General features: G+C 54.2%; 1 protein-coding gene across 5 annotated transcripts in view; it reads left to right on the top strand.

Annotated features, from left to right (window-relative positions):
• Positions 1–26,795, top strand: part of Ndrg4 (NDRG family member 4) — a 35,135-nt gene extending 8,340 nt beyond the window's left edge. For 2 of the 5 annotated variants that reach the window (XM_057753220.1, XM_057753218.1), the window contains exons 2-17: positions 8,371–8,465; positions 11,217–11,261; positions 17,775–17,880; positions 18,094–18,214; positions 18,303–18,365; positions 18,537–18,597; positions 20,302–20,388; positions 20,471–20,527; positions 20,788–20,891; positions 21,461–21,517; positions 21,645–21,696; positions 22,452–22,499; positions 22,661–22,696; positions 22,816–22,867; positions 24,159–24,197; positions 24,956–26,795. In XM_057753220.1, the coding sequence (XP_057609203.1) occupies positions 8,394–8,465; positions 11,217–11,261; positions 17,775–17,880; positions 18,094–18,214; positions 18,303–18,365; positions 18,537–18,597; positions 20,302–20,388; positions 20,471–20,527; positions 20,788–20,891; positions 21,461–21,517; positions 21,645–21,696; positions 22,452–22,499; positions 22,661–22,696; positions 22,816–22,867; positions 24,159–24,197; positions 24,956–25,110 (1,155 nt within the window). In that variant the 5' untranslated portion in view covers positions 8,371–8,393 and the 3' untranslated portion in view covers positions 25,111–26,795. Of the gene's footprint in view, positions 1–8,370; positions 8,466–11,216; positions 11,262–14,698; positions 14,857–17,774; positions 17,881–18,093; positions 18,215–18,302; positions 18,366–18,536; positions 18,598–20,301; positions 20,389–20,470; positions 20,528–20,787; positions 20,892–21,460; positions 21,518–21,644; positions 21,697–22,451; positions 22,500–22,660; positions 22,697–22,815; positions 22,868–24,158; positions 24,198–24,955 lie in introns of those variants that run through there. The other 3 variants (XM_057753219.1, XM_057753221.1, XM_057753222.1) reach the window with 3 other exon arrangements.
• The last annotated feature ends 885 nt before the right edge of the window (positions 26,796–27,680 follow it).

The following is a 27,680-nucleotide window of genomic DNA, read 5'->3' as shown; positions in this document are numbered from 1 at the left end:
GTCGCCCCCTGTCCGAGACCGAGGCACAGATCTGGGCGGAGGAGGCGTCCTGCCTCGGCTTATTACCTTTTTGACTCTTACACCGGGATCCGGGACAAGCGTGTCTTTGTTTCTGGGAAATTCGCCAGGCTGGGCAGACGCAGCTGAGTTGAGTGGGATGCCTGTGCGGAGGAACTTTGAGAATTTCTGACGGAAGCGCCAAACGAAGTTTCGAACTTGTGTAGGTCACGGTTACCCGTGCAGGTGCCAACTGGTGCAGTCCTGAGAGCTGTGGGTCAGGGACTGAGCCTCAAGATGAGCGAGGGCTTAGTTGTTGGGGGGCGGGAGCAGAGCCAGGAGCATGAGCACTTCCTGTTTGCATGTGGAAAGCCCCGCCCATCCCCTTCCCTGCGTCTTTTTACATATGGGGAGGGTCTCTTCTCCCAGAAATATGTCACAAACATACATTCGTGTCAGCGGTATGTGGCAGAAAACTGATGACAATCACGGATTATGCAAGCCATGTTCCCCTCTTCTACACAGGGCCTGGATTCGTAGTTACCTGTGTTGTCATTGCTATTCCTAGTGTCCTACCTCTGCATCTAAGGTAGTTGCTCAAGCTCCTGCCATTTGGCAGGGAAGGAGCCAAAGAAGAATTTATCTTGGACCAGTGAGGCGGTTCACTGGATAAAGGCACTTGTAGTGGAGCCTGATAACCCGAGTTCCATCCGCAGAAACCCAGGTGTCAGGAGAGAACTGACTCCTACAAACTGTCCTCTGACCTTCACAAGCAGCTCATAACACATGCAGGACTGGCTCCATCACTACTGGAAAACCCTGTCTCAAAAAACCAAAAAAAAAAAAAAAAAAAGGAATTCTACATCAAAGTCACACGCTCCACACTCAGGTGTTACATCTCATGGTCATGAGCATCATTCCCATTGCCAACCACCTGCTCTTCTAAATTTCTCTTCTAAAATTCCCCAGTAAGGAAAGGGGCAGAGCAGGCATCCGGTTGGCATCGTCTCCTAAGGCGGTTGGGCACTCCACACAGTTGCTGCCAGGGGTGGATTTTCATTCCCTCTGCCCTAGGTCTGGGGATCAGAAATTCCCTGCCTGGATCTGTGCTGTATAGAGGAACGGAGCTAACACACGAGCTGTGCCTCAACTCCCAGCTGCAGAGCGAGCCACTGGCCACTTTGAGTGCATGCTTTCAATCTCTGGTTGCCTCTGAAGCTGGGAGCACCCCGCGGTTGATGGCAAGTTGGCCGCATAGCCCTGATGTCCTTGCCGTCTCGGGAGCCTGGAGATTGTTAGCAGGTGTCAGCGGCATAGTGTGCTCTGGAGAAATGCCGCCGCAGAGACCAGGATGGCACGCAACATGTGGGCACCAGCAGCAATGAGAGGACCAAGGGTAGAAATTGGAAGGCAAGGAAGCTGAAGCCATTTACGTCCCCCGTTTTTTTGTTTTGTGTTTCTGGAGTCCTGTGAGGGAGCTGGGTTGATTGTTTGATTGTTTTGTTTTGGAGACAGGGTCTCACTATGTAGCTCCGTCTGTCCTGGAGCTCACTATGTAGACCTGGCTGGTCTCAAACTCACAGAGATCCTCCTGCCCCTGCTTCTGGGTGCTGGGATTAAAGGCAGGCACCCCGCCCAGCTGAGAGAGCTGCTTTGAGTTCCAAACAACAGTCCTCTGTGATTTCAAAGACAAAGCCTTGAGTGGTGGGAACTCACGGTGGGCTGGGAGACGCCCACAAGTGAGAACAAGAGTTCAGCCCCCCAGAACCCACGGAAATGCTGCCATCTGTAATCCAAAAGAGGCGCAAAGATCGGCAGAGGAAGCTGCATGGCCGAGATGGAACTCCAAGTTTCGGGGGACTCTCTACCTTGGTGTATGAGGTGGAGTACCACCCAGGAAAACACCTGATGTCACCTTGGCCCTACACACACACACACACACACACACACGTCCCTCATCCTGTAGAGAACAAGTCTTTTTGTACCTGCTCTAGAAATGATGAAATAAAACATTGTGGATCCCCTGGCATTCACAGGCCCCAAGTTTGATCTTCAGCACTGACAAAGAAAAGCCAGACTTCTCACCATTTGATAAAAAAAAAAGCTAGATAAACTCTGTGATATCCAACTGTACTTAAAGGAGTTAGAAGCCTAGTTCCAGGCTCCTTGTATGGTCACAGTAGGATGGATGCAGAGCAGATGTTAGTACCGTGCATCCCTGGTTCTGTGGGAGACGCACAGGTGCCCCCGCTCCCACTTTCTGCTTTCTAAAGAGCATCCTCTACAACAGCAACCTGGACCCTGGGCAGGAGGTGCCATGGGGCATGCAGAGAACATGCAAGACGCATGCGCGATGCCAAATATGGCCGGGAAGTAGTGGCTGGCCAATAAATGATGGGTTCATGTCAAAAGGACAAAGTGTCCACTGAAAGGGATGTGAGGTGGCCCACTTTGAAGAACAAAAGAGGCACAGCAGAATTCGGGCTGTAGAATAAATCTCCGCGAGTCTGTTGTGGTGTGGTCATGGGCTGGATAGCTGCACAGGGCAAAAAAGGGTGTCTCTCTCCCTCTGAATCCCCACCAGCAACTGGACAGGATGATGGAAATAGAAAGTTACCATTTGACGAACACCACAGTAAGAACTGTGGACAGGAGTCATCAAGGGCTGCTAAAATTAGCCTGGGGAAGCCTGACAAGAAATGGGGCCTTGGCAGAGTACCTTCCTGCGCGGTAACCAGTTACAAAGAAAGACAGTTCCAGCAGCAGAGAAGCCCAGCAGGTGCCATCTCCCAGCGAAGGTCAAGGTCGCCAGCCCCTGTGGCAGCACAGAGCAGCCCGCAAGCCCAGTGTGCCAGGCAGGTCTGAGCCCTCTGTCCTTGCCCCAAATGCCTAACGTTGAGTCTAATCAAGAGCAAGCGCGGACTAAGGGCCTTGTTCAAGTTCACTGACCAGACTTTCTTCCGGAATGTCGGAATGTCACAGTTATGAAACACTGAGGGCCCGGGGCTGTGCCAGCTGCAGAGAGTGGCGCCTTGACAGTGGAATGCTGCTAGGCCCTGAACCCCACAGCCCCAGCATCACCTGCATGCTGACAACATTGTATCCGTGCTTTCTTTCCTATCTCTTCCAGCTCTATTTGTGCCTCTGTAGCATGAGACCATTGTGGGAAACTGGGCCAAAGGTGTGTGGAGGGGTGGACGTTCTGGAGTTGGCGGTGTTACAGTTGTTACAGTTCATCTGTAAGATGAAGCGCGGGAAACACTGATTATTACAAGTGTGTGTGGGGGGTTGTCCTTAATGATGTGTACAATGTATCGCTTCTAGTCTAGTGGTGTCTTAGAGGAGATGAAATCTGGTATACGGAATAGAAATCCGTTGGATCGCCTCCCAGCCAGCACCCTTGACAGGTGAACTGTTACTCCACCTGGAGCCCTGTGAGGATTTTGTTTTGAATTTGCCGACACAGGCACGTATTTCTTACAGAAATGGGATATTTTTTTAATTTTTACTGTGTGGCACGTCCTTGTCCATAGCTGTGTGTCTTTTTTTGGTTGCATGACACCCTGAGCATAGGCGCTCTCTGTGTGTTGGCCTTCTCGTCACGTGAATTTTTGAGCATTTTTACCGTTCTGGCAGAGTCTGGGGTCCTTATATACTTCTCTCAGCATGCCTGCAGTATTTCCTCTAGGGTTTGCACCCTGACACAGAATCAGAGCTGACAAGCTACCAGGTTGTCCCCCAAATAAGTTGTTCCCCCTGCAGTCCAGCCAGCAGCATCTGTGACTATGTCCCCTCCCTACCCCTACCCTCACCCTTATTACCTTCCAGGCTGTTGCCCATGAAGAACATAATGGTTGGGGTAGGGGGGTAGACAGTTTTTGGAGCCCAGTGGGAAAACAGGAGAGCTGGTCTCTTTCAGGTCTAGAACAAACCAAGGGGCAGCAGCTAGATGGGGCATTGGAAAGCTGGCCAAGGAAGAAATGTCCTGTGTCCTCAGGTCCAGCTTCTGTCTCCTCTGCTGTGTGAGGACATTCCCTGGGCCCTCCCTGGGTCCATAGCATCTTCCCTGGGTGCCCCTCTCCTTCCGTGCTGTCTTCTCATTGGTGAGATGGAACGCTGAAGAAGAAACCCTACCCTCTGTGGTCAGGGTAGGGAAACGGGGGCAGCATCAGGGAGGATGGCTCCAAACCCCTACTATTGGGGTTCTTGGGGGTCAGGGTCAGGTGTGGCTGAAGCAGTGGGGGACCCTAGGCCAGCCACATCTGAAAGGGTATTGAGGTGTGCAGGTTTGGAGGCTGTCCTTGTGACAGCCTTCAGGTGTTTGTTCATTTGATTATTCTTGTGACCATAGATCCTGTGACTGTCAGGGATACAGCCCAGCTGGGCAGTAGGGTCTGGTCTGGATCTTGGCTGGTCAGGTGGGAAAACAGAAGCCCTGTTCAGTCCTCTCTTCTGCCTTGGTGTCACCTGGTGCTCCTGAGTTTGTCGCCTTGACACAGGTCTCTCCTATGGCATGGATTCTGGGGATTGAACTCAGGGCATCAGACTTGGCGGCTGATGCCTTTACCTGCTGAGCCATCTTGCTGGCCCTAATTGCTGTGTTTTTAACCCTCCTCAATCTAAGGGTTCCTTTGGCTCAGTCCCATCTTGGAGCCACATTCAAAGATGCTCCCAAATGGAACACAGTCTTGACTTTGCCCTGAAACAGAGTCAGGAGGAAAACACGTGTCTGGATGGGCAGGAAGGACGCCCATGCTGAGCTCTGCAGTAGGTTTTTTTGTGTTGGCCTCATTTTTAGGTATAGAACTTTAACACACCTAAGCTCATCGGATCTCAGGGTCTAAGCAGGGTAGGGCCTGGTTAGTACTTGGGCGGGAAACAAAAGTCTCCGTGACAGAGTTTTCCATTATTCTGTGTGGTGCTTGAGACAACAAGTAGAGATGACCTCAGCCTGGGCCCTGCACCAGAGAGCCACAGCCCTGCCCAGCATGGCCTTTATACAGCTGTTGTCTCTGCAGTCCCCCACCCCCCAAGTTTTCCAGGGTAGGCACAGGAGGCCCGCGACTCCTCCCCTGTGGTCTCCTTGTGAGCTGCCCACACAAAGCTGGGCAGTGAGTGATGGCGGACATGGCTCTGCACTGTGAGGACCATGGCTGTGGCCTAACCACTGTAAGTGCTGGGATTGGGGTGACTCAAGGCCCCAGATCCACCAGGCTCTAGAGAATGAGCAGTCTAGAGTCACCCACCTGTGTCACTCAGATCTCAACCAGGCCGCAACAGAAGACAGGCAGCTATCTCCCCCACCACCCAGCCGCTGTGGAGAGAAAAAAAATATGAGGTTTTCTGAGGAAGACTGTCCTTTGCTGCTCTGGGGCGGGTGGGGGATGTCACTCTAGTGTCTACCCAGAAGCCCCCCCAGAGCAGGCTGGGCTGCCCATTTCCTAGGGCGGAGGCAGCCTAAGTTCTCTTTGTCTCTCCCTACCTCTTCCCGGCTACTCCCTGATTGCAGACCATCTGTCCTTGCACTGCCCACCCTCCACCCTTTTAATAGCCCCGTCCCTGGAGAGAAGGGCCTCCAGGTGGCGTCACAGCAGGTGGGGGAGGGCAGGACATCCCTATGACGCCTTGAATTGAATTGAGGTGGGTGTTGGGGAGGCAGGTGGCTAGGAACGTCCTGATGAAGGAGGTTTCTCAAGGCAAGGGGAGGCTTTGCCGAGCTCCCACTCAGGGGGATGGATGAGTGTGCACACAGCCAAAAGGAAGGGAAGACAGGGCAGAGGGAGCCGAGGGGACGCCATTCTAAAAATACAGCCCATCTGCGTCTTCGTTAGCTAGTTTCCTGGGAAACCTCTGGGAACAGAAAGCTCAGCAGGGTGGCAGGGTGTGATCATGCGGGACCCAGGGCTTAGGGTGGCAGATCCTCCTCCTGCCTCCTGTGCTGAGGGTAAGGACGAAGGCTCAGAGCTGCCCTCTGGTCAAACATGGGTTCCATCCAGGCCTGGGACCTTTGAGTCCTGGGTCAGTCAGTCACTGGCCTTCTGTAGGAGGAGCAAACAGGAAAGGGTTCAGGAAGGGCAACTTCTGCCTTCCTGCTGAGGACCCACTGCAGGAGAAAGCTAGAGAGAGTTCATCCCTCCACCTTCTAGGTGACATGGCATTAGAATGTGAACACGGACCAGGCACCCAGACAGGGTCTCAGTCTCCTTACCTCGCTTCCAGTCAGGGTGAAGTGTGTTAGCACAAGTGAACAATTGACAAATGGTGGAGGCCTAATAAGGGGGAGAAATTGGACTGGTTGGTGATAGCGCTGAGGAGGCAGAGGCTGACCGATCTCTGTGAGTTCAAGGCCAGCCTGGTCCACAAAGCAAGTTCCAGGACTGTTACACAGAGAAACCCTGTCTTGGAAAACAAAACAAAACTCTAAGGTAGCCTGGTTTACATAGTAGACTTGTAATGTTACAGGTCAGCCAAGGCTACATAGTGAGACTCAGTCTCAGAAATTAATTTAAATATCTAAATTTAAGTATAATTTAGATATTTTTAAAAATATCTCCTTCCATACTTTAGAGTAGACATCCTATTTTCTTTTCCTTCTTGTCATATATTACATTCTTACTGCAATTTCCCCTCCCCTTCCCCCCAGTCTCTCCCTCCTACCTCCCCTCCCCACCAGATCCACCCCACTGCCTCCCATCAGAAGAGAGCAGGCCTCACAGGGACATCAGCCAAACGTGGCATAGCAAGCCACAATAAGACTAGGCACATACCATCACATCAAGACTGGACCAGGCAACCTGGCAGAAAGAGAAGGGTTTCACAAGTTGGCAAAAGAGTCAGAGAGACAACCTCCGCTATCACTGTTAGGAACCCCACAAGAATACAAAGCTACTCAGCCATAACATATATGCAGAGGACCTAGATCAAACCCCTGCAGGCTCCCTGGTCTCTGCAAGTGCCATGAGTTCTGGTCAGTTAATTCTGTGGGCTATGTTCTCGTGGTGGACACCCTATCTTCAATCCCAATCTACCCCTCCAGGAGCAATGCCTGAACTAGTTGCTTATTATGAATATTTTGTTGGAGTTTTACTGTGTGTCTTGGCACCCCCACCCCGCCGTAGCTCACTCTCCACCATGCTCTGTCGTGGGATAATGCTTTAGAACACTGTAAAGGTTTGGCAACGGACTGGGCAGGACAGAAACTTCCCTCTCCCGGGGGCTGTTTGAATCTCTCCTGCATGGTAGGATTCTGAATGCTTCTGTAGCTGCTTTGTAAAAATCCCTGCCTTTGTGACGACATGCATGCAGAGATCAGAGGACACTGTGGGACTCGGTGCTGTCCTTTCACTGTTCGGGTTCTGGGAATTGAACCCAGTTGTCAAATCTGATGCCAGATACCGTTAGCTGCTGGGCCATCTCACTAGCCCTGTTAGTTGCATTTCCCCATGATTTGAAATAATTTTAGTCAGATTACCAAAGGAATGTGTGGCCCTAGTGGCCCAATGATGGGCTTCTGGCTCCTTCCAGCTTTTCTGTTGATGGTGACAACACTGGTGAACCTGGGTACATTCTGGCCTCTGTCACTGTACCCAAGTGAGAGATGGCACTGCCTCTTCTGCGAGCCCCTGGTCCTGGGTTCTCTGCGTGTCTGATGTTTTTGCTGCACCCCTACACAGACACACACAGGGCAAATGTGTACGTGGTCTTTAAGTGTGACCCTTTCTTCCTCCAAAGCTCCAAAGTTTCTGTGTCGGGCTGGAGAGAAATGGCTCAGGGGTTAGGAGCACTGGCTGCTTACCCAGTGATCCTGAGTTCCTTTCCCAGCATCCACATGATGGCTTACAACCATCTATAATGAAATCTAGTGCCCTCTTCTGGCATGCATGTATACATGCAGGCAGAGCACAGTATATAGAATAAATAAATCTTGGAGCGGGGGCAGTTTCAGCGTTTATCCGAGTCACCCAGAAATTGGGGTATGGGACCTTCTGGTGGCTATAGGCAGAAATCTTCAGCCCTGACGCAAGCTCTGTTCAAGTCCCAGGAAAGAGAGCTCTTGCCTCGGAGCTGTCGCCTCCCTTCCTCTCCAGCTTCAGTCTACCAAAGCCCCTGCAAGACACTTCTGACGAATTCTTACCTCCCCACAGAACCCTTCTGCCTCACCGTAAATGCTGGGTTTTGTTTGAAACTTAGAGGGATCCCCTTGTGTTGCTTAGTTTTGCAGAACACGTTTTTATTTGAAAAGAGCAAATACAATATAATATTCCTTGACATAAAACAGGTCTTGGAGAGAGATCAGTTGTGATCGCCTGGGGCCAGTAGCCCTGGCCTGTGTTAGCCTCGCTGGACAGCTTCTTTATGCTCCCTTCTTTTTAGGGCTTCTGCTCCACGACGTGACCATGGCCGGGCTGCAGGAGCTGCGATTCCCTGAGGAGAAGCCCCTACTCCGGGGCCAGGATGTGACAGAGCTGGTGAGTCGCCCCTTCCAGGTCCTGGGGGCCGTGCGCCACCTTGTGGTGAAGAGTGAAATTGCGTGTTTTCCTGCTATCTTGTCTGTGGTACTAGAGAGAACTGCCCTGTGAATTCAGAGCTACCCAGAATTAACTGGTTCGTTTCTTGAGGAAGTTGCAGGCGGGATCAACCTAAGTGTCCATCCAGTGTTGCTAGGTGTATGCATCCTCCCAGCCATGTTTGCAGCTGGGAAAGGCAGGAGCCCGGTGCTTTCCACCTTCAGCTCCGTGTTTTATTTCCACCCACCTTCCAGCTTCCCACCAGAAGGAGCAGCAAGGATTGGGATCAGGTGGGGGTCTCTTGGGAGTTCAACCACATGAGGCCACAGCCCTGCCCCTGAACGGGGCGTCGTTGGTCATTCAACATAACCTCGAGCCAAGCACCTACGCCTGGGTTATTCGAGGGTAGCCTGTAGGGCCGGCAGTGAGCTGCGCATTTGACAAACTCCTCATCCCAGGTTCCCGAGTATTGCTCCCCCGCCCCTGCACTTCCTTCCTTCCCAGCCTCCTTGAACCTTGAGGGTATCTGCCATATTTCCAACCACTTCTTCCGCTGGGAGACATCAGCCCGAGAACTTACAGGGCAGCCTTCCTATTTTATTCTGGCTCAACTCAAGTGTTCCCAGGAAGCCTTTGCCGGCCACTAGGCTGTTCCTGGCACCCCCTCCACCCTGTTGTCCCTCGCAGGGTGTCCCCAACCCTGAAGCACGGGTCTGTCTTGTGCCCAGGTCTCTCCAGCCTCCTGCAGTACCTCGCTGTCCCTTTCTCCTGACTCACGGCCCTCCCCTCCTGTTCCTGGCAGCCTTCCTCCTCCTTCTGCTGAACCCAGTCTCTCATTTCACGCCAGCGGCCATCAGGGCGGTAGTCTACCACTCTGGTGTTTGAGATCTGTGTTTCAGACTCGTCCTTGAGTCAGCAAGAGGCTCTTGCTGGGTACCCGGTCACCTCTGCTTTTTCCAAAGGGACATTTTTAAAAAATGCCCAGTGTAGCCTCCTTGTGACTCCCAGCAGAATCCTGGCGGTGTCAGCTAGCTGCGCCTTTGTCTTTAGAAGCTGACCTTTCTCGGGCTGTGGTGCTGGCAAGGTCTCTTAGCATCCTTAGTGCAGTGCCTGCCTGGCCTCTTCACTCTCCGAACGGCTGTAGTTTGCCGGGTACAGACTTAGGTACAGGTATCTAGAGAGGGGTGAGTAAGGCAGGCCCTCACATCCACGGTGTCCACACCCAGGACCTCAGTTAGTCAGACAGAAGCAGCCAGAGAAAATCGTCTGTACACACTTTTCTTGTCCTTGATCCCTTACCAGCGGAGTATAGCATCTACTTCCATGACATATGCATATTTTCTCGAAGGTGTGTTATCGGCAATCTAGAGCTGACTTAAATTGTATGAGAGGAGAATTATGGGTACTGGGCAGATATAATGCCATCTTAGAGAAGTGAAGTTTGGTACCTACCTGAAGGTTCTGGAACCAATGCAGAGGCAGGGGGATGATTATATTCTTTGTGCCTTTCCACCCCTATAAGCCACTTTAGACCGACTTTCCATGAAGTCTGCAGGGTCTGAGGAGTCCCAGGTTCCACGGGACACTGGCTGCTCCTTCTCTGGACCTCCCAGGTCTCCCCGCCCCTCATGGACTTTCCATTCATCCAGACCCTCTCCTGCCCTTTGTTCTGACCTCAGACACTTCCTGTGATTCCCAGAGTTTCATGTCGCTCATTTTCCTGCTGTGTCTTGGTTTGTGGGCCCATCCCTCCCACGTGCCTATCTCCTGGGCCCCTTGCTTCCTGAGAGCATATAGCACACCCTACCATTATCTGCCTCATCCTTTCTGTCAGATTTTGTGCTTTTAACAGAACTGCCTCCCTCTCCCCCGAGGTAATTACCTTCCCACACTTGCTTTGCAACCATCTCACTGAGATGCTTTGGTGACAGGCTCCATCAGTGACCAGCCCCGCCCCCTTCTGCCAGCAGCCCCCTTCCTAAGGGGTTCCAGAAGTGGCCGCCCCTCCTCCCTTGATGGCTATAGATTCCCTAGGCTTTGGAAGAGTCAGCAGATCTCCCTACATAGCCGAGGCTGGCCGTGGGTTCTCAGCCTCCTGGGTGTTGAATGGTTGGCCCGTGCTACTATACTCAGCTTTGGGTGTCTTCTGAGCCACATGCCCCTTATTTGTGATGTCATATTGTTCATTTAGATTAGCCCGTGTCTGAGAGCCCACCCTAGTCCAGGCTTTATGGGGCCAGATAGGGTCCTTCCATCATGGCATCTGGAGTCCAGAGGCAGGACGGGCGCTATTGGAAGATGCCATTGCCAGTCTCACATAGACCCAGGAAGGTTGAGAGAGTTGAGTGGGCAGTGCTGCCGGCCTTGATAATACCTAGTGTGCACAGGCCAGGACACTGAACAGACCTCAGCTTCTTCCCTCCCTGCCATGGAGGTGACAGTCAAGGTGTCTCTTTGCTCCTCCACGGTCCTCTACCCTTGTGTGCAGTGAACCAAAGCCAGCACTGAGTTCCCAGTGCACTCTACCTGTAGACAGCTCTCAGTCTCCCCGATACCCTACGAGATAGAAATCCTTGCACTGTCCATACCCCGACACCTTAGGTAAGCCCGTGAGCCCCTTCTGTCAGCATGAATATGGCTGGGGTCAGACGACCAGTCTGCTCCAGGCAGAGCCTGGGAGCTGGTCTAACTTGTCCTCCTTGCTTTCCTTAGGATAACCCTGACACCTTCCTCTCAGTTGTGGACACAGACTGGAAGGTAGGTTAAACTCAAAATGCGGGGCCTGTATCTGTGTGGACCTCATTCCCGCTGGACTGGGTCCTAGAGGAGAGTCATAGCCTGTCTGTGTGTTCGGGTCTCTGGTGGGGAGGCCATCTCATGGTCTAATGACTGCCCCCACTGCTCCGCAGCGCCTCCTCCATGGCTTCCCTACAGCTGCTCCCCCTACCCAGCAGCTGTGGGCAGAGAGGGAGGGGGGCGGACCCTCTGTGAACAGCACAGCTGGGAAGGAAGCAGAGGCCTCAGGCCATGAGTGTGCAGAAGGGAGCGAGAGATGCTGTCACCTGAATCAGCATTTTCCACCCGTGGAAGCTAGGTTGACTGTGAAATAGCTCCGGTTTCCATAGCAGCCGTTGCCTGGACAACCGTGTCCTCTTTAGTTTGATGCCAAAGGTACCATGAAAATGGAACTTGTTCTTTGATTCCTTCACATGATTTTGTCCAACCGTTTCTCCCCTCTGAGACCCCCGGGAACTGTGTGGTTCCAGGTCCCAGAACGTGTCTAACAGCGGCATAGGACAGAGGGACATAGGCTTACAGGGCTCTCACATGCCACTGGCCATCTGACTATAACAACCAGTTCAGAGCCCCCTCCTCCCTGCTGGATGGAAGTTGCCCCTAGGCCACTTTCTTTTCTCTACCTGACCTTTTTTTGGGTCAGTCTCCTTGGAACAGTTTCACAGTCTGGGGGAGGTGGGGCTCCCCGATGGCTCCTCCCCATGAAGCAGTACAGGAGGTGGGGGCTCCCCGATGGCTCCTCCCCCTGACGCAGCTAGCAAGCAAGAATGAGGATCTGGGCTAGTGTCGGTCCCTTGGTCACGTGCCTCTTCAAGGAGGGAGGCGGTAGGCAGACCTTGCTCATGCCCACATTCCCTGAGGTCACAGGCCTCAGCTGAAAGTACAGCACTCTGATTGGCAGCTGGGGCCAACCAGAGTCCCCGAGAAGGATTGGGAGTGAACCAGCCTCTTCAGAAGGGACAGCCAGAAATTAGTAGGACAGGCCCTGTCATGGAAGTCTCTGTCTGTGACAAATGAGGGTGGGGTGTGTGAGTGGACAAGCCTCGGGCAGCTGTGCATGGTGGGACCCTAGTTCTCAGCACCCTTTGCTCCGCGAAGGGCAGCATGCTCTCCAGGACCCTTCCTGTCTCCCTGGGAGTGCTTCATAGAGGCAGGTTTTGCTTGGTTTTCTTTTTTTAAAGAAAAACACCCACAAAGATGGCTGTTTTCTGGGCCACAGCTGGGGAGCCACCTTCATGCCCAGCTCCACAGAGGCAGGCAGTGTCACTATCTCTGACTCTACAGGGTCAGCTGCGGGAGAAAGAAGCAAGACAGAGAAACCAGAAAGCATAAGAGATCCCAGTCCTGGTCCATTCATGTCCACCCCACCGCCCACGCTGCTCCCAGCCTGCTCCAGTCTAGTTCCCCCTACCCCGCCCCTCGCTGCCCCAGCCTGCTCATTCACTCATTCACATTGAAGTGGCTCAGAGTGCTTATAAGGGAATGGGCCAAGTGTTCGGACATCTCCCCCACCTCCCCCACTCCCCGTGACCGTGACGAGGCACCGCCAACCACAGCACGCAGCCGCAGTAGACCACCTGACATGACTTCTGGTGCTGTGGCTTCTAGCTGTGTGAGGCATAGCAGCTTATCACGTGTCTGAAAAGTGGGTACTGAGTGAGAGAGTGGAAAGCTCTTAGGGTCTGGCATGGGGGGCATTCTAATGTAAGTGACTGCCCCCCTCGATGGTCGTACCGTGGGCCTAGAATGCTGAGATGCAGAGAAGCCATGCTGCCCCTTACCTGAGCGAGAAAACAATCAGACTCCTGGGCCTCAGGCACCTCGTCCTGTCTCTCAGGCTTCTGTGTTTCCTAGAAGCAGAGAATTACATACCTTGCCCCAGGACCCCGCAGACAGCTGGTTGAACAGACCTGACTTTGGGTCTGTGGGTTTTCTAGCCAGCGAGCAGAGACAGGAAGCCCTGGAAGAGGCCGGTGTTGAGTGAGCATCTCCCTTGGGAGCAGGAGAGGGGAAACCCCTCCATAGGTAGTCAGGGAGTGGGCGTGGGTCGGTCAGGGACTGCAGGGAGTGGGAATCGGTGGCAGGGTCCTCGAGAGGCCCATGGGTAGATTGGGGGGGGGCAGACCAGGACAGGAGGAGAGCACTGTTCCATGTCTCTGTTTGGGGGTGGCTTGGTCAGAGTGGCGCAGGGAAAGCTTGTTGGTACCCACGACAGAGGCTGTTACTAGGAATAGTGCACGCAGCTGCTGCAAAGGAGGTCACCAGGCACCTGGGCGGGGAGCTGGCCACCTTCCCCCAGGACCCACTGGGATGCAGGGCCGTCAGCGCAGATAGGGACCGGAGGTGCTTTCCTCGACCAAGGAGACAGAATAGGGGCACAGGCACCCGCCCCCACCATGTTCCCTGTTACTTTGGTCCTCTCAGCCCTGGGGTGCCCTCCTCTGTCACCTCCCTGGCCTATTTCCTCTCCTTTACTCCCCTCGTCTTCCTGCTCCTCTGTGCGCTGTGTGCCTTCAGTCAGCCTTTCACCCTGAGCCTCTCTGTCCTGACGGATAAAGCAGATAAAGCGTGCAGCCTGGGGGAGCTTGTGTGTCCTCTCCAGAGCCTCAGGAGCTGGATTCATACCGACTGGCTTCAGAAGACAGGACTTGGCTTGAGTGTTTGTTTGGAACGCAAGCATGTCAGCCTGTCCCCCCCCACCCCCATGCCTTATCCTCTTGCAGGAGTGTGAGGTCGAGGAGGGCTAGGCCTTCCCTATTGCTCCTCTACTTCTGCCCAGCACCCCCAGACTCCTAAACTCCACATTTGCAGGGCTGTGGGTCAGCCCTGGGCATCTGTGCTGGCAGGGTTGGAGATACCTAAGGGGGGGAAGACCCCGAAGAAGCAATGGATAAATCCAAGTGTTCCCCAAACCAGTGACGTCCTCCCCAAGCTCAAGGTTATATCACCTAGGCAGTCCTCTTGCTAGGATGTCTGGGCCTGGGAGTCAGGTGCTCCAGATACTGGGTCTCTCGGGACCCTTGTGCTCCCAGGGGATGGAGCCGAGTGCTGAGACCGGTCTGCAAGTGCAGCTTCTCAGGCCACCCCACGCTGAGATGCTGCGTGTGCACGCTGCAGGGGCGCCTCTGTGGCCCTGGCTGCTGCTTTCCAGGAGCCACATAGAGCTGCACCTAATGGAAGGTGCCTGGGTGCTAAGCACCCCTGAGCTGCAGGGGCTGGGGACCATCGGGGGTGTTGTGTCACTGAGGCGGGAGGGGCTGAAGCAAGGCGGAGTGAGCGAGGATTTCAGAAGCCAATTGGAGCCAGGTTTGTCTCCTAACAGCCAATGTGGGAGCCAGGACTCGGAGTGAGCAAGTAGCTGCTCAGAAACCCTTCAGGGAGGAGGGACCAGCCTGGGCAGGGCCGGGATCTGTGTATAAAATCACGCGGAGCTGTGTGCCCCGCCACAGAGCCGCAAGTCTCCCACCCAAGCTGTCCGAGTGACTCAGGCTTTTGTTTGCGCTTTCTGGTTCGGCAAATTCCCTTCCTCGGCAAGATGCCGGAGTGCTGGGATGGGGTGAGTGAGGGTCCAGGGGCGCTGCGGGATGGGCAGGGAGGATGAGGCATCCTTGTGACCTACAGAGGATAAGGTGTCTTATCCTGACCTGTCTGGTGACAGCTCTGCTCCGAAGCCTGTCTTCCTGGTCTATTCAGGCACTGGGTGGAGGGTTGAGTAAGGATGGGTTCATTGGCTTCTGTTTGCTGGCTTGTGTTCTCGGCCTCATCTGTGAACTCTTGGGGTCACTTCAGCTTGGTGCGTCCCCTGTGAGCTTCTGCCATGTTCCTAGCTTCTGTCAGGGTTGTGCCTGCAGGGTCTAACCTGGCGGCGCAGGGGAGGGGGGAATCGCATGATGCTGGATAGCTGCCGCAGAGCGTCACGTCTCCATGAGGAGTTGCTTGTGTATCCCCAGTGCACTGCGGTGCCGGGCAGAGGAGGCGGCGGGGGTCTGGGTCTTCAGGCACGAGTATCGCGGGAGGAGTCAAGGAGAGGCTACCCTGCTTTATTTTACAAGGTGGGGAAGACAGGACTGGAGCACTGAGCTGGCAGGGCGTGGGGCCCCAGGACACCTCCTCTTGCTACGGGGGAGGAGCAACAGCTACCCAAGCCCTGTGTTCTTCCTCACGGTGGGAGATGCAAGGGCAGCTTTGCCCTGCACTCGCGCATTCCGTGCCCCTGCCACTCATTCTCCTTTCCGGCCGGATCCTAATCAGCCTCTACCCTCCCCGTGCAGACCTGAATTACGCAGGAAGCTGCTGAAATTAAATCCTACCACATCCACCGCCATCGCCTTAGTGTGTCACAGCCCCGTTCCGACCCTCTTCTCCCCAGCCCTCAAGGTCACTGGTGAGGAGAGACCTAGCGAGAGACGTCAAAGCCCCCTCCCTTGCTGCCTGCCGCAGTGCATCCCTTGAGCTCCCACCTGGAAGTGGGGGGCTGGGCTTTGACGTCACTGAGAGCCAATGGGAGCACTCTACCCTGGGAATTGAGGGGCTGACAGTCTGCTGGGCTGTGGCCTTTGAGGCGTGTCTCCCCCCCACTCTGGTCAGCGGCCTGAGGGGTGGGGAGGCTCAGCCTCCATCAGACCACCTGGGTCCGAATTCTGGGCCCAGGGTTGAGGAGGATGCGGTGGTAAAGACGTTGTTGGGAACTTTCAGTCAAGGTCACTATGCCTCAAGAAATTTGGTTAGCACCACTCCTGTGGGTCCCCATGACCTGGTCAAAGCCAGAGCTTCCCCTTCTGGGAAGTGAACCCTCCTTAGCAAGGCCCGTGCTGTGACTGATGGTATCTGCCTAGAGATAAGGACTTGGGCAGCTACATCAGGGTTGGGAAGGGCAGTGCAGACCACTCTGGTAACAGGGCAGAAACCGCTCACTATTTTGGAGAGTTCCTAGGCCCCCCGGGTCCTTGCAAAGTGAAATTGGACCCACCACAGCAGAGAAACAGCCCTTTGCTGGCTGCGTGGTGCTTTTACACTGTGTCCATCACGCCCCATCCCTTCCTTTAGAGCTGAGAGAACAGTGGAGTGACCGTAACAGGGACCCCAAAGGAGAAAAGCAGCTGGCTGGGGTGGGGGCCCCCTTGGTGAACCTCAGCCCCGCCCCTCAGAAAATGCTTTCCTTGGTGCAGAGCCACAGCCCTGAGCTGGCATCTTGTCAGCTCTGGGTTCGACCTTGAGCGAGTGGATTATCCTTTCTGGGCCCCTTGTCTTCCTGTAGAGCAAACTGTAGAGGGTTGGGGTCCAGTGAGGAATAAATGAGGTGTCACATGCCAGGCACCAGTGAGCAGGAAGCTTTTCCGGTCAAATGGATCCTGAGGGAGGATGGAGCTGGGAGGCTGTGTTGGGCTTGGGCCTAACTGAAGCCCACAGGATGATACCCAGGCCTTCCCTCAGAGTATGAATCCCAGAGTGTAGCCTGTGGCTGTGGGATTATCACCTCCTTTCCTTCTGGAGACCCAGTCTGAACAGTGGATCTCTGATGCCACACCCCAAAAAACCAGACTGAGGGAAGCTGGCTTTGTCATACACAGCTCCTTCTTCGGAAACCAGTGTCCCCATCAGCAAAATGGAGTCTAGGTTCTCTCTGTCTTGAGTGTCCGGTAGGAAACTTGGTACACAGTTGGAGCTCAGCCACTTGCTGTTTCTCTCCCCTTGGGAATGTAACACCACCCCAGCTGGGGGCCACTAGCAGTGGTATCAGGACCCCTGTGGTACAGGGTTAGGGTGTATTCAACTCTGACTGGCGTGCTAGGAATTTCCTGATTGAGGAATCCTAGCAATGGCCTGTCTGCAAAGAGACCAGTTGACAAGGTAGCCCCTTAAGGTTCAGGGGTGCCACCTGCAACAGCCCCCTTCTCTGGGCCATGTCTACTTACTGCGGCTCCCGCAAAGGCTCTATGGGATGAGAGGCCACCTGCCCTGTTCAAAGTCACACAGAACCAGGTCCCCCTGAAGGACTAGTCCTGAGCAACAAAGCCAAGGGCACGGACTTGACCTGGGAGTAGGAACTGCAGAAGGCCTTGGGGGCAGACCTGGCCGTGGAGATGGGTACCACAGGGCAGGGAATTTGAGGGAGCAAGAACAGGGACAGATGTGTGGATCGGGAGCAGGATGTAGCTGATGTGGGAACGTTTGCTGTGGATGCTAGGTGGGGCAGCAGAGGCCATTCTGCAGGAAGAAGGCACACCTCTCGAGAGGGCTGTGTGAAGTGGAGAGAATGCTGACCTCCTAGGACCCTGTGGCAGGCTGGATGCAGAGCAGGGGCAGGTTCATCTGTAGAGGGAATGGGGCTGTTCCTGCGCCGACCCCCTCTGATGAGGAGGTTCCACTTGTCTTCTGTGGGGTGACCTGAGTGGATAAACACCTTGGCTACGGGCTCCTCTAGCACCTCATTCCCCAAGAACCAGAGCTCCCAATGCCATCCGTCCCCTCTAGGAACATGACATTGAGACGCCTTATGGCCTTCTGCATGTGGTGATCCGGGGCTCTCCTAAAGGGAACCGCCCAGCCATCCTCACCTACCATGATGTGGGCCTCAATCGTAAGTGCAGCTGTGCTCTGGTCACCCTGCATGGCCCCACCCTGAACTGCAGAGCCAGCGAGGATTCCTCCCCTCCGTGCATGGTCCTGCAGATCTCAGCTCACCCTCCCCTCTCTCTGCTTGGCCTCTGATCTGGAATTCCCCACTGGGCTCTGAAGCCCTCCAGCCCCTGACATCCTCTGTTCATGCCCACTGAGAGGTGTGTCTTTGCAGACAAGCTATGCTTCAACACCTTCTTCAACTTTGAGGACATGCAGGAGATCACCAAACACTTTGTGGTGTGCCACGTGGATGCCCCTGGGCAGCAGGTGGGGGCGTCACAGTTCCCTCAGGGGTAGGTACCCCCCCCCCGAGTCTCTTCCCTCTCTCCAGCCCTGTGCCCTCGCTGTCCCCCAGGTCCTGAACTTCCACTCTGCCTGCAGGTACCAGTTCCCTTCCATGGAGCAGCTGGCCGCCATGCTGCCGAGTGTGGTACAGCACTTCGGGTGAGTCCTTCCTAGCTCCGGCCTCTGAGCTTGGGCATAGGAGTTGCCCATACCGCTGAAGATAGCCTGGCTTCAGTGAGGGGCTGAGGGTGGCAGGGGAGATCTGCTCTGACTGAGTCTTATGGGAAACGACATCCCAGCCATGGAGTGACCGGCCCTGCTCTACAACAGGTTCAAGTACGTGATTGGCATCGGAGTGGGAGCCGGAGCCTACGTGCTGGCCAAGTTCGCGGTGAGTTTCCCCACCCTCACGGAGAGCCCCAGGCCAGCCCAAGAGGGTGACCCCTGGGCCACAGAGGGCTTTCCCTGCTCTTCCTCCTCCTCTTCTTCCTTCCCTTTTGCAAAAATCCACAAACAAACAAAAAAAGCACAACTTTTTCCCTCCAAGGAAATGGAAGGGAGGAAGGATGGAGGGGAGAAAGGAAGGGAAGAAAGGAAAGAAGGAAGGCGGGCAGGAGGAAAGAGAGAGGTGCTAGGCTGTGGCTCCGTGATCCTGTTCACCTTGCACGTCAGGCTCTGGGTCCCACCCCTAGCATTATACAACAATAGAGCAGATGGACTGATGAGATAGCTCAGCAAATAAAGCACCTGCCCCACAAACCTGGAGACCTGAGTTCCATCCCTGGAGCCCACATAGGGGAGGAAGGAGAAAAGGGACTCTGCAGAGCTGTGACCTGCCACACATACACCAACCATAAATGAGTACTTAGATAAAAAAAGGAAAAGGAGTCCCTTCCCCCCGCTCACTGCTTCGGAAGACTGTCAGCCGCTACTTAACCAAATTCCTGTTAGCAACAAGCCAACTTGTCACCTTGCCCACCAGCACAGGTTGTCCCCAGAGGATGAGGTACCGTATGGACACAAATGGTCCTTTAACCCAACACCACGCTTACATTCGGGTTCTGAGGTTCAAAGAGAACCGCATTTCAGAAACAGCAGGTTAGGCAGGAAAGCCTTCATCTCTAAAGCCAGGAATTGTTTTAGGATTCAAACATTTATTGTTGAAACAGAAACAGAAATTTTGCCTCTAGCTTCTGTTCCAACACTGAGCCGTTTTGCCAGCTGTAGACTAGTCCAGACCCCGCAGACAGACCACAGGGCCTCTGCATGTCTGTCACCCGTTCTTCCTACACGCGGGCCAACCCTTGAACACCCCTGTCGCAGTCAGCACAGAGCTGGCTTTGGAAAGGACTGTGTCTTCTCTTCTCCCACAGGGTCTTCAGCCATAAAAAGCTAGGAAGGAAACAGCCTATTTTAAGATTTTAAGATGGGGCCTACAAGCTGGCTCAGTAGGTAGATGAGCTTGCCACCAAGCCCAGCAGCCTGAATTTGATCCGCTGGACCCAGATGATAGAAGGAGAGAACCAACTCCCACTAGGGTCTTGTTTCATATGAGAATGTATATACACACACACACACACATATATTCACACTAGGGTCTTGTTTCATATGAGAATGTATACACACACACACACACACATATATATATTCACACTAGGGTCTTGTTTCACATGAGAATGTATACACACACACACTCACACACAAATGAATGAAGAAATGTAAAAAATTTGCGAGATTTAAAGATATTTGATAATCAGTTTTGCAACACCTTCAAAAACATATTAAAAGTCCTGGCAGTATGGCTTTGTGATAGAGCATTCTCTGGGCACTTGTGGCAGAGCTCTGGGTCCCACCCCCAGAACCACACGTACATACATAATACATATACATGTCCTAGAAAGGGTAAGAAGCAGCTGTAATGGATTCCGTCTAAATCAAAAGATCTTTAGGGCTGGGCAGAGAACAGGAGCAGCGAGGACCCCGGCATGGGAGCCCTGTACAGACCCAGGTACCCAGCTGGCCCATCTGTGGTATCGTGAAGACTTCACCAAGCAAGAGCTTCGTGACCTGCTTTCTCTTTCCCCTCTCCCTGCAGCTCATTTTCCCTGACTTGGTGGAGGGACTGGTGCTGATGAACATTGACCCCAACGGCAAAGGCTGGATTGACTGGGCTGCCACCAAGGTGAGCACCAAGCCCACATGGCCCATCTGGGAGAGCAGTGGGCTGAGCCAGGCCTCACCCTGGCTTTCCTCCCCTCCTGCAGCTCTCTGGCCTGACCAGCACTTTACCAGATACGGTACTCTCTCATCTCTTCAGCCAGGTAAGGGGCAGAACGGATTGCATTTGGGGCGTCCTCGGGAGCAGGGGCTCAGTCAGCAGGGACAGGCTGGGTCACACAATACTGTGTCTGAGGTGGTCCGTGGGAAGTCTTTCCACGCCCGAGGCCCCTCCTCTGCCTTCCAGACCACTCCCACTAGGCTAGGAGTGGGGCCAAGGCTGTTCTGTAGATGACTCCCACGTGCCCTCTCAGAGCCCCAAGCCACAGCCTGTATGTACCCCTTCCCTTCCCCCCACGCCCAGGAGGAGCTGGTGAACAACACAGAGCTGGTGCAGAACTACCGACAGCAGATCTCAAACGTGGTGAACCAGGCCAACCTGCAGCTCTTCTGGAACATGTACAACAGGTGTGGGTGTTCCCATCCCCCACGGGAGGGTGCAAGGCAGGCAGCACCATCCCCAGACTGGAGAGGAGCTGGAGTCTGGGAGAGGGTAGCTTCTTGCCCGGGGGTTGAGGGTAGCTTCTTCCCCTCTGAGTTGAGGGGAGCAGAGTCATGGACTCTGGCTATTGGATTCTTGCTCTTCCCCGTTGCTGAGTGGAAAGGATATCAGTCGCACCCTCGGTCCCCACCGCAGGACGAGGTGCTCAGCCCCGCGCCTTTGCTTTTGCAAACTTTTAGTAAAGAAGCTCCTGCCGGAAGAACCCCCCCCCCCCCGCAGTGAGGAAGAGACCCAGATGGACGCTAATATTCAGTCAGGGTTGTCTGTGTGGTCCTGCAAGATGGGAGCGGCACGGGCTCCGGAGCACATACCTGGCTCACTTGGGGGTGCTGGAAAGGAGTCATGACAAGGACGGGCCAAAGGATAGGTCCCGTGTAGGCAGAGCAAGTCCGTGACTCCCAGGTTTGCCAGTTGGCAGTGTTGGGATCCACCTCTGGGGTGGATGCCGCCTTTACTTTTGCCCCTCCCCCCACAGCCGCAGAGACCTTGATATTAACCGGCCTGGGACCGTGCCCAACGCCAAGACGCTCCGGTGAGTGGCTGCTCCCCTCCAGCCTGTCCCTTTGCCCCTAAGCCCAGGCTAGATGACTTTTATCCTCTCTCTCTCTCTCTCTCTCTCTCTCTCTCTCTCTCTCTCTCTCTCTCTCTCTCTCTCGTAGTTGCCCGGTGATGCTGGTCGTTGGGGATAATGCACCTGCTGAGGACGGGGTGGTGAGTGTGACTCCCCTGCGCAGGAGGTTAGAATCTGGGGCAGATCCTAAGTGATGGGGTTCTCAGATACTCTTCTGCCACCTGGCCACACACTGGGGCCTTACCGCCTGCTTTGTGCAGGTGGAGAGGCCTGGCAAGTCTAGGACCGTGCTGCCTGGTGGTCCCACCTGTCTTCTCCCCAGGGTAGCCTACCTCACTTCAGTTTAGAGCCCAAGGTCCACTTCTCCCAAAATTGGACCCATAAGTGACTCATAGACATCAGTGTTCACCCTGGAGCCACCCAAGCACCCAAGATGGGGCTTGTACCCCTCCCATTGGAGCTCTGGCAACACTTTGTCTTGGGGTGGGTGCCTAGGATGTTCCGAAGATACCAGACTTTCAGAGCTCACGAGGAAGGCTGCAAGGGCACAGTGTGGGCTGCACTGGCCACCTTGGCCCAGGCAGGGGCTCCAATGTCCCCTGCTGTCCCTTAACACTGTCCAGATCCTCTGATCCGTTCTGCTAGAGTGACCCTGGCCTTCTGGTTCCAATCCTGGTCCCATTCCTGCCCCACTTGCGGATGTGAGTGGAATTTCAGGCCCCTCAGACCAACAGGCCTCCAGGGACTTAGGAAGCCCGAGCAGGCGGAAAGCCTGGGAAGGGAAGCCCTTGGGCCTGTACCTTCCTCCCCTCCCCTCCCCTCTCCCCTCCCATCCTTCTTCCCCTCCCTGCTCTGGGCACAGAACCTGCCTAAGCAGGTGGCTCCTTGTCCCCAGGTTGAGTGCAACTCCAAACTGGACCCGACCACTACGACCTTCCTGAAGGTGAGATACCCGGCCACCACCCCAGCCCATCAGTCCCGTGGCCCAGCTGCAGGGAGGGGGCTGCTGGACAGGACGGACGGGAGCAGGGTGGTGCTTGGACAGCACAGTCTGTCCAGGTGTTGGGAGGGGCTCCTCAGTCCCCCCTGTTCTTTTCCTTTCAGATGGCAGATTCTGGTGGTCTTCCTCAGGTGACACAGGTAAGACCCCAGGCCCTCCTGCCATTGTATCACCTAGCCTGTCGGGGGTGGGGGTGATAGCATCCTCCCCGCTAACCCCAGGCAGCCAATCAGAGCACTTCATGTCCATCTTATTGCAGCCAGGGAAACTGACTGAGGCCTTCAAATACTTCCTGCAAGGCATGGGCTACAGTAAGTACACCCCCACCCACCCTGGGCCAGGGACCAGGACACAGTGCCCATGTGCTGGGGAGTCTGTGGTTGAGTGTACTCTGTCACCTGGACCCCGAAGGCTAGGCTACTCTCCCCAGACTCTGCATACATTATAAGGCATGTGTCCCAGGCCCAGCCAGCTTCCCTGCTTGGGTAGAGCCTTAGGCATTCTTCTGAGTCCTGTGTCAGGGTCCGTTTGGGAGAGGGCTCTTCTTCCAGCCCTTGAGAGTTCAGCACCTAGGCTGGGTGCTGTTAGAAAAGCCCGTTTTAGACGAGTCACCCACACCCTATTGGGATTAGGACACCTCAAAAGGCTCTTTGTCACAGAAGGAGGGTTAGCGCCCAGGTGCATGGAGTCTGGGACTGGAGAATGGAAGTGGAAACATGTCCAAACCTGTGGAAAGTAAGCCTGAGGACCAACTGAGATCAAGGGCTCTACACCAGCTTTCTGGTCCCCATCCTTCCCGAAACACCCTCTCATGCAACAGTGATGAGACCCAGGCTGCACCCATGAGCACCCAACACACACACACTACCCACACACACACACCACACACACCACACATACACACACACCACACACACACACACACACACAGAGAGAGAGAGAGAGAGAGAGAGAGAGAGAGAGAGAGGACTTCTGGCAGCTCCTGTGTGCCTTCGGGACCTCTGGTCCACTCTTAACAACATACAACTGCCGGGTGAATCGCTCTCCCTCAATCTGGTGCCCTCCACCAGATTTCTGCCCACCTGTACCTCCTTGGGGCAGAAATAGGATAGCCCTCCACCCTGCCAGCCTCATGGGGAAATAGCAGAAAAAGGGCACAAGCAGACAGGGAGTACTAGCCAGAACTCTAATCTAGGCCCCATGCACTCTTGGAGCTTGGCAGACATCTGTAAGGCCAAGAAGGAGCAACACTTGCAGACACTAGAGTGTGTCTCTGGGCTTCCCAGGAGTCGGAGGGGCTTTGGAAGATTGTACGACCTCCTCCCCTTTCTGTACAAGATTGAGTTCTGGTAGAGCAGTGAGGGCACTAGGTCTAGAGTGTGGCCTCGGTGGGCCTTAAGTCACAGCCTGGGCTGGAGAAGAGGGGACCTGAGAATCCTGAGCCTGCTGTGTGGCTTCCACAAGTGGCTGTTTGAATGGGCTCAGCCCTGCCCTGTCTGTGTGTCTCATCTTGGCCCATCTTGATGCCCTTGGGCTGGCCCAATCTTCACCATGTTCTGTGTCTCCCCTACCCTTGCCCTCTCTGGCTGTCTTCTCTCTTAGTTGCACACTTGAAGGACCGAAGGCTGAGTGGAGGAGCAGGTAGCCCATGGCCCCTCTCCTGCTGCATGGACACCCTGCCTAGTCCCCCTCCCCCGCTCCACTGCGATGCTGCAGCCACACTGTGTCTTGCTGTGGTTTTGGAATCTTCTTGTGTCCTGCTCAGTTCAAAGCCCCAATGGATCAATCCCCTGCTCCTCTGCGGACCCTGGTCTGCAGAGAGCACCATCCCATATGGGAACCTGATGCTGGCTGGTCTCAAAGCAGTTGCCGTGTTTCTAGGTTGCCATGGGCTGTGGGGCTTCCAACGCTTGGGTAGTTAGAAACAGAAGCTCAGACACAGCACTAGGGTGGCCTTTGCAGGCATCATGCCTGTTCCTGGCCCAACCTCTAGGTGGACTGGCCTCACCTACAGTAGCAGAAGCAAGATTCAGGGTAGCTTGTGGCTGTGTTCTTCACAGAAACAGCCCTGCCTCCTATCCTGTCACTCTCTGGATAAAGGTCTAGTTGGCCGCACAGCGCCTTCCTATCCAGCCCAGAGTGCCTAATCAACACCTGCCCTACCCTGGCCGTAGCTGTTGGGACCTAGGACCCTGCTGGCTGCAGCCCCATCTGGCCTGCTCACTGTTGCTGGCCCTGCATGCCTCGGCCTGATGGAGCCAGTGCCAGCACCGCGGCTTGGGATGGGCCTCTGTGTTGTGGCAGGACTGGGTCTCCCTGGCCGCTTTGCTTGCCTTACCCTTTTCCTGCCCCTGGTACCCACCCTGCCTGCCCTCAGGACCCTTTGTTTTTGTCCACAGTGCCCTCAGCCAGCATGACCCGCCTTGCGCGCTCACGCACTGCGTCCCTCACCAGCGCCAGCTCTGTGGATGGCAGCCGCCCACAGCCCTGCGCCCACTCAGAGAGCAGTGAGGCAATGGGCCAGGTCAACCACACCATGGAGGTATCCTGCTGAAGTCCTCGTCCTGCCCAAGACGCCTGCTTTCCTGCCCCCAGGTCCCACTGCCAGCTCTGCATCGGCTCATCTTCCATTTAGTTAATTTTTGTGAGAGCGAAGGGGAGGAAATGGGGTTACTTCTCTTTTACTTAAAAAAAAAATGAGGGAATCCACCTTAGACAGTGCAGCAGGACAGTCTTCGACGGTGTGAGGGGCTGGCCGGATCCACTCCCATTTCTCTCATCATGTTCACTGGTTGATATGGCTCCTGTCACCTACTTACCATGGCCCTGGGGTGGGGGCAGAATATAGGATACAGTACTGAAGAAAGAATATGGCTCGCCCCCTGGGCCTGGCAGATGTGAAGACAGCGTGGGACTTGAAATTGGTGGGTGATGATCTCAGGCTCTGATGTGAGTGGGTGTCAGACCAATGGAGAACCCTAACCCTCAGGGGGGGTCTCTTTCCTATAACCCTTGCAGCAAGCACACTTATTCTGATAGTACAGGTGACAGTCATGAGGATGGAAGCCACAAGAGGGCGCTCTAAGCAGACAGGCATTTTCCTGGTGCTCTCTGGGCAGGACAGCTATGGAGACAGAATATGGAGAACCCTGAGGGCAGGAAATCCCATACTCTGTCACCCCAGGGCCAGGTCCCACCCTGAGGCAAAGGTCAAGATTGCTTTGTGTGCTGCGTGTAGCCCCTGAGAACTTCATGGTGATCCCTTGGGAGCCCGAAGGTCCTTGAGTCCGTAGAGATCGCTCTTGTCCTCAGATTCAACCAAGCGTGTTTGTAGCAATGCCCTGGTCAACTTGGGCCAGTGTGTCACAGACATCACTGGAGAAGTGAACTCGTTAGATCTGGTCCAAGACAGAAAGATCCCGCGACCTCTGCCCGCTGGAGGGGCTGGAGCGTGCTTGGTCCTGGGGTGGGAGATGGGTGGGGTTTTGAGGTGAACACAGGTGTAAAGGCCTAAGGCTCTTGATGCACCCTCGCCTCCCAGAGCCCACAGCTACGCTGTCTTCCTGTCCACTATCTTACCAGGTAGATTCACAGCCCAGAAAACAGAGCTTCAGCCTGGTCACGGTTTCATCCACTGTCACCCCCAAACGGGGGAGAGAAAGAGGAGCTGTGTGTGTATGGGGGGAGGGGGTTGTCTTGTGGGCGTTCTGAAGTAAGGACACCTACATCCGGGTATCTGTGGCACAGGCCACCCTCTTCTGTAACTGTAAGCCATTTCTAGACCGCTCTCAAGTCCAGTGGAGTGCGTTCTGTCCCCGGTTGTGTTCACTCCTGTGTTCCCGTGAGTACTGAATGTGATTGTAAAGCTGGTAGAATTCAAATCCCTTACTGTAGACAGCACTTCAAGTATCGGACATCTCTCTGCTGTGTCCTCAAGGTATCTATAAATATCTATACATTATATATATATGTATGTGTGTGTGTTTGTGTGTATATATATATCAGGCCCTCCTGTGTCTGGTTTCTCAGTTGGTGATTGTCTCCTTTTTGGTCAAGATGAACTTTTATTGGAGTTCATTACTTTCCTCTCTGTACAAAGAGCCTAATTTTGTGTATTCTGGTGGCTGATCAGCGATTTTGAGATGACAAAATGTAAAACAACAACAACAAAAAAAAACAACCCTCGTTGATGTAGAAAATTAACTGTGCAGAAAAACTAATAAATAAGTTAATCATATGAGTGTGGTGTTTCCTGTCACGTGGAAGGCTGGAACTGCTTGGCTGCCTAGCTGCCTTGGCCTCAGATGGGTGGAGGGTAGCTACGGTTTCTGTCTACCTTCAGAGCCTGTTAACACACATTTTGGTGCGGAGTGAGAGTTGAACGGTCTCAGTCTGTTGCCCAGGCTGGTCTTGAACCCGCAGAAGTCCTGCTTAAGCTTCCTAGGTGTTAGGCCACCCTGCCAAGCTTTTGTTTTCCCTTTCATGGTGATGGGAATTGAACCAGGGTGGTCACACATGGCAAGGTTCTATCATGAGGCTATATACCCTGATTGAGACACAGTTTTACTGATCCTGACAAAGAGTTTAGCCAGGAAGACCTCTTCAAAGCAAGGGCAAGCCACTCTTTTGCTTGGTTTTTATTGCTTTGAGAAACAGTCTCTAGCCTAGGCTGGACAGGAACCCATCTCAGCATCCTAAGTACTGGAATTACACCGCCAACTTCTCCATGTCTAATCATTTGTTCCATTGTTCATTCACCTGATATTGACTCCTTCCAATGTGTCAGTTGTTTTTAAAAAAGCAAGTAAAATTAAAGAGCCTATCATTTCTATGCATAAGATGAAAAATGAGTAAGTTAGCAACTGTGGATGTATGTGTGTATTAGATGTAGAAAACCTTCAGGCCCCTTCAAACCCACGTGCAAACTGTAATCGACACAAGTCAGTGAAATAGTTGGCTATAGCTAACGAGTGGTCAGTCACTACCGCGCAGCAGCCAAGACCTCAGGAAGAAACTGGATTTTGTTTCTGCACTCTGCTGTCGGGAACGCGCCCAGAACTAGGGTGGAGGCAGCACGGAGCTCGCCCGTGTGCTCGCGGACGCGCAGCTTCTAAACCCTCAGCG

Source organism: Chionomys nivalis, chromosome 21, assembly GCF_950005125.1.
Source record: "Chionomys nivalis chromosome 21, mChiNiv1.1, whole genome shotgun sequence".
NCBI lineage: Eukaryota > Metazoa > Chordata > Mammalia > Rodentia > Cricetidae > Chionomys > Chionomys nivalis.
Note: the sequence above shows the minus strand (reverse complement) of the source record. Positions and strands in the feature narration are given on the sequence as shown.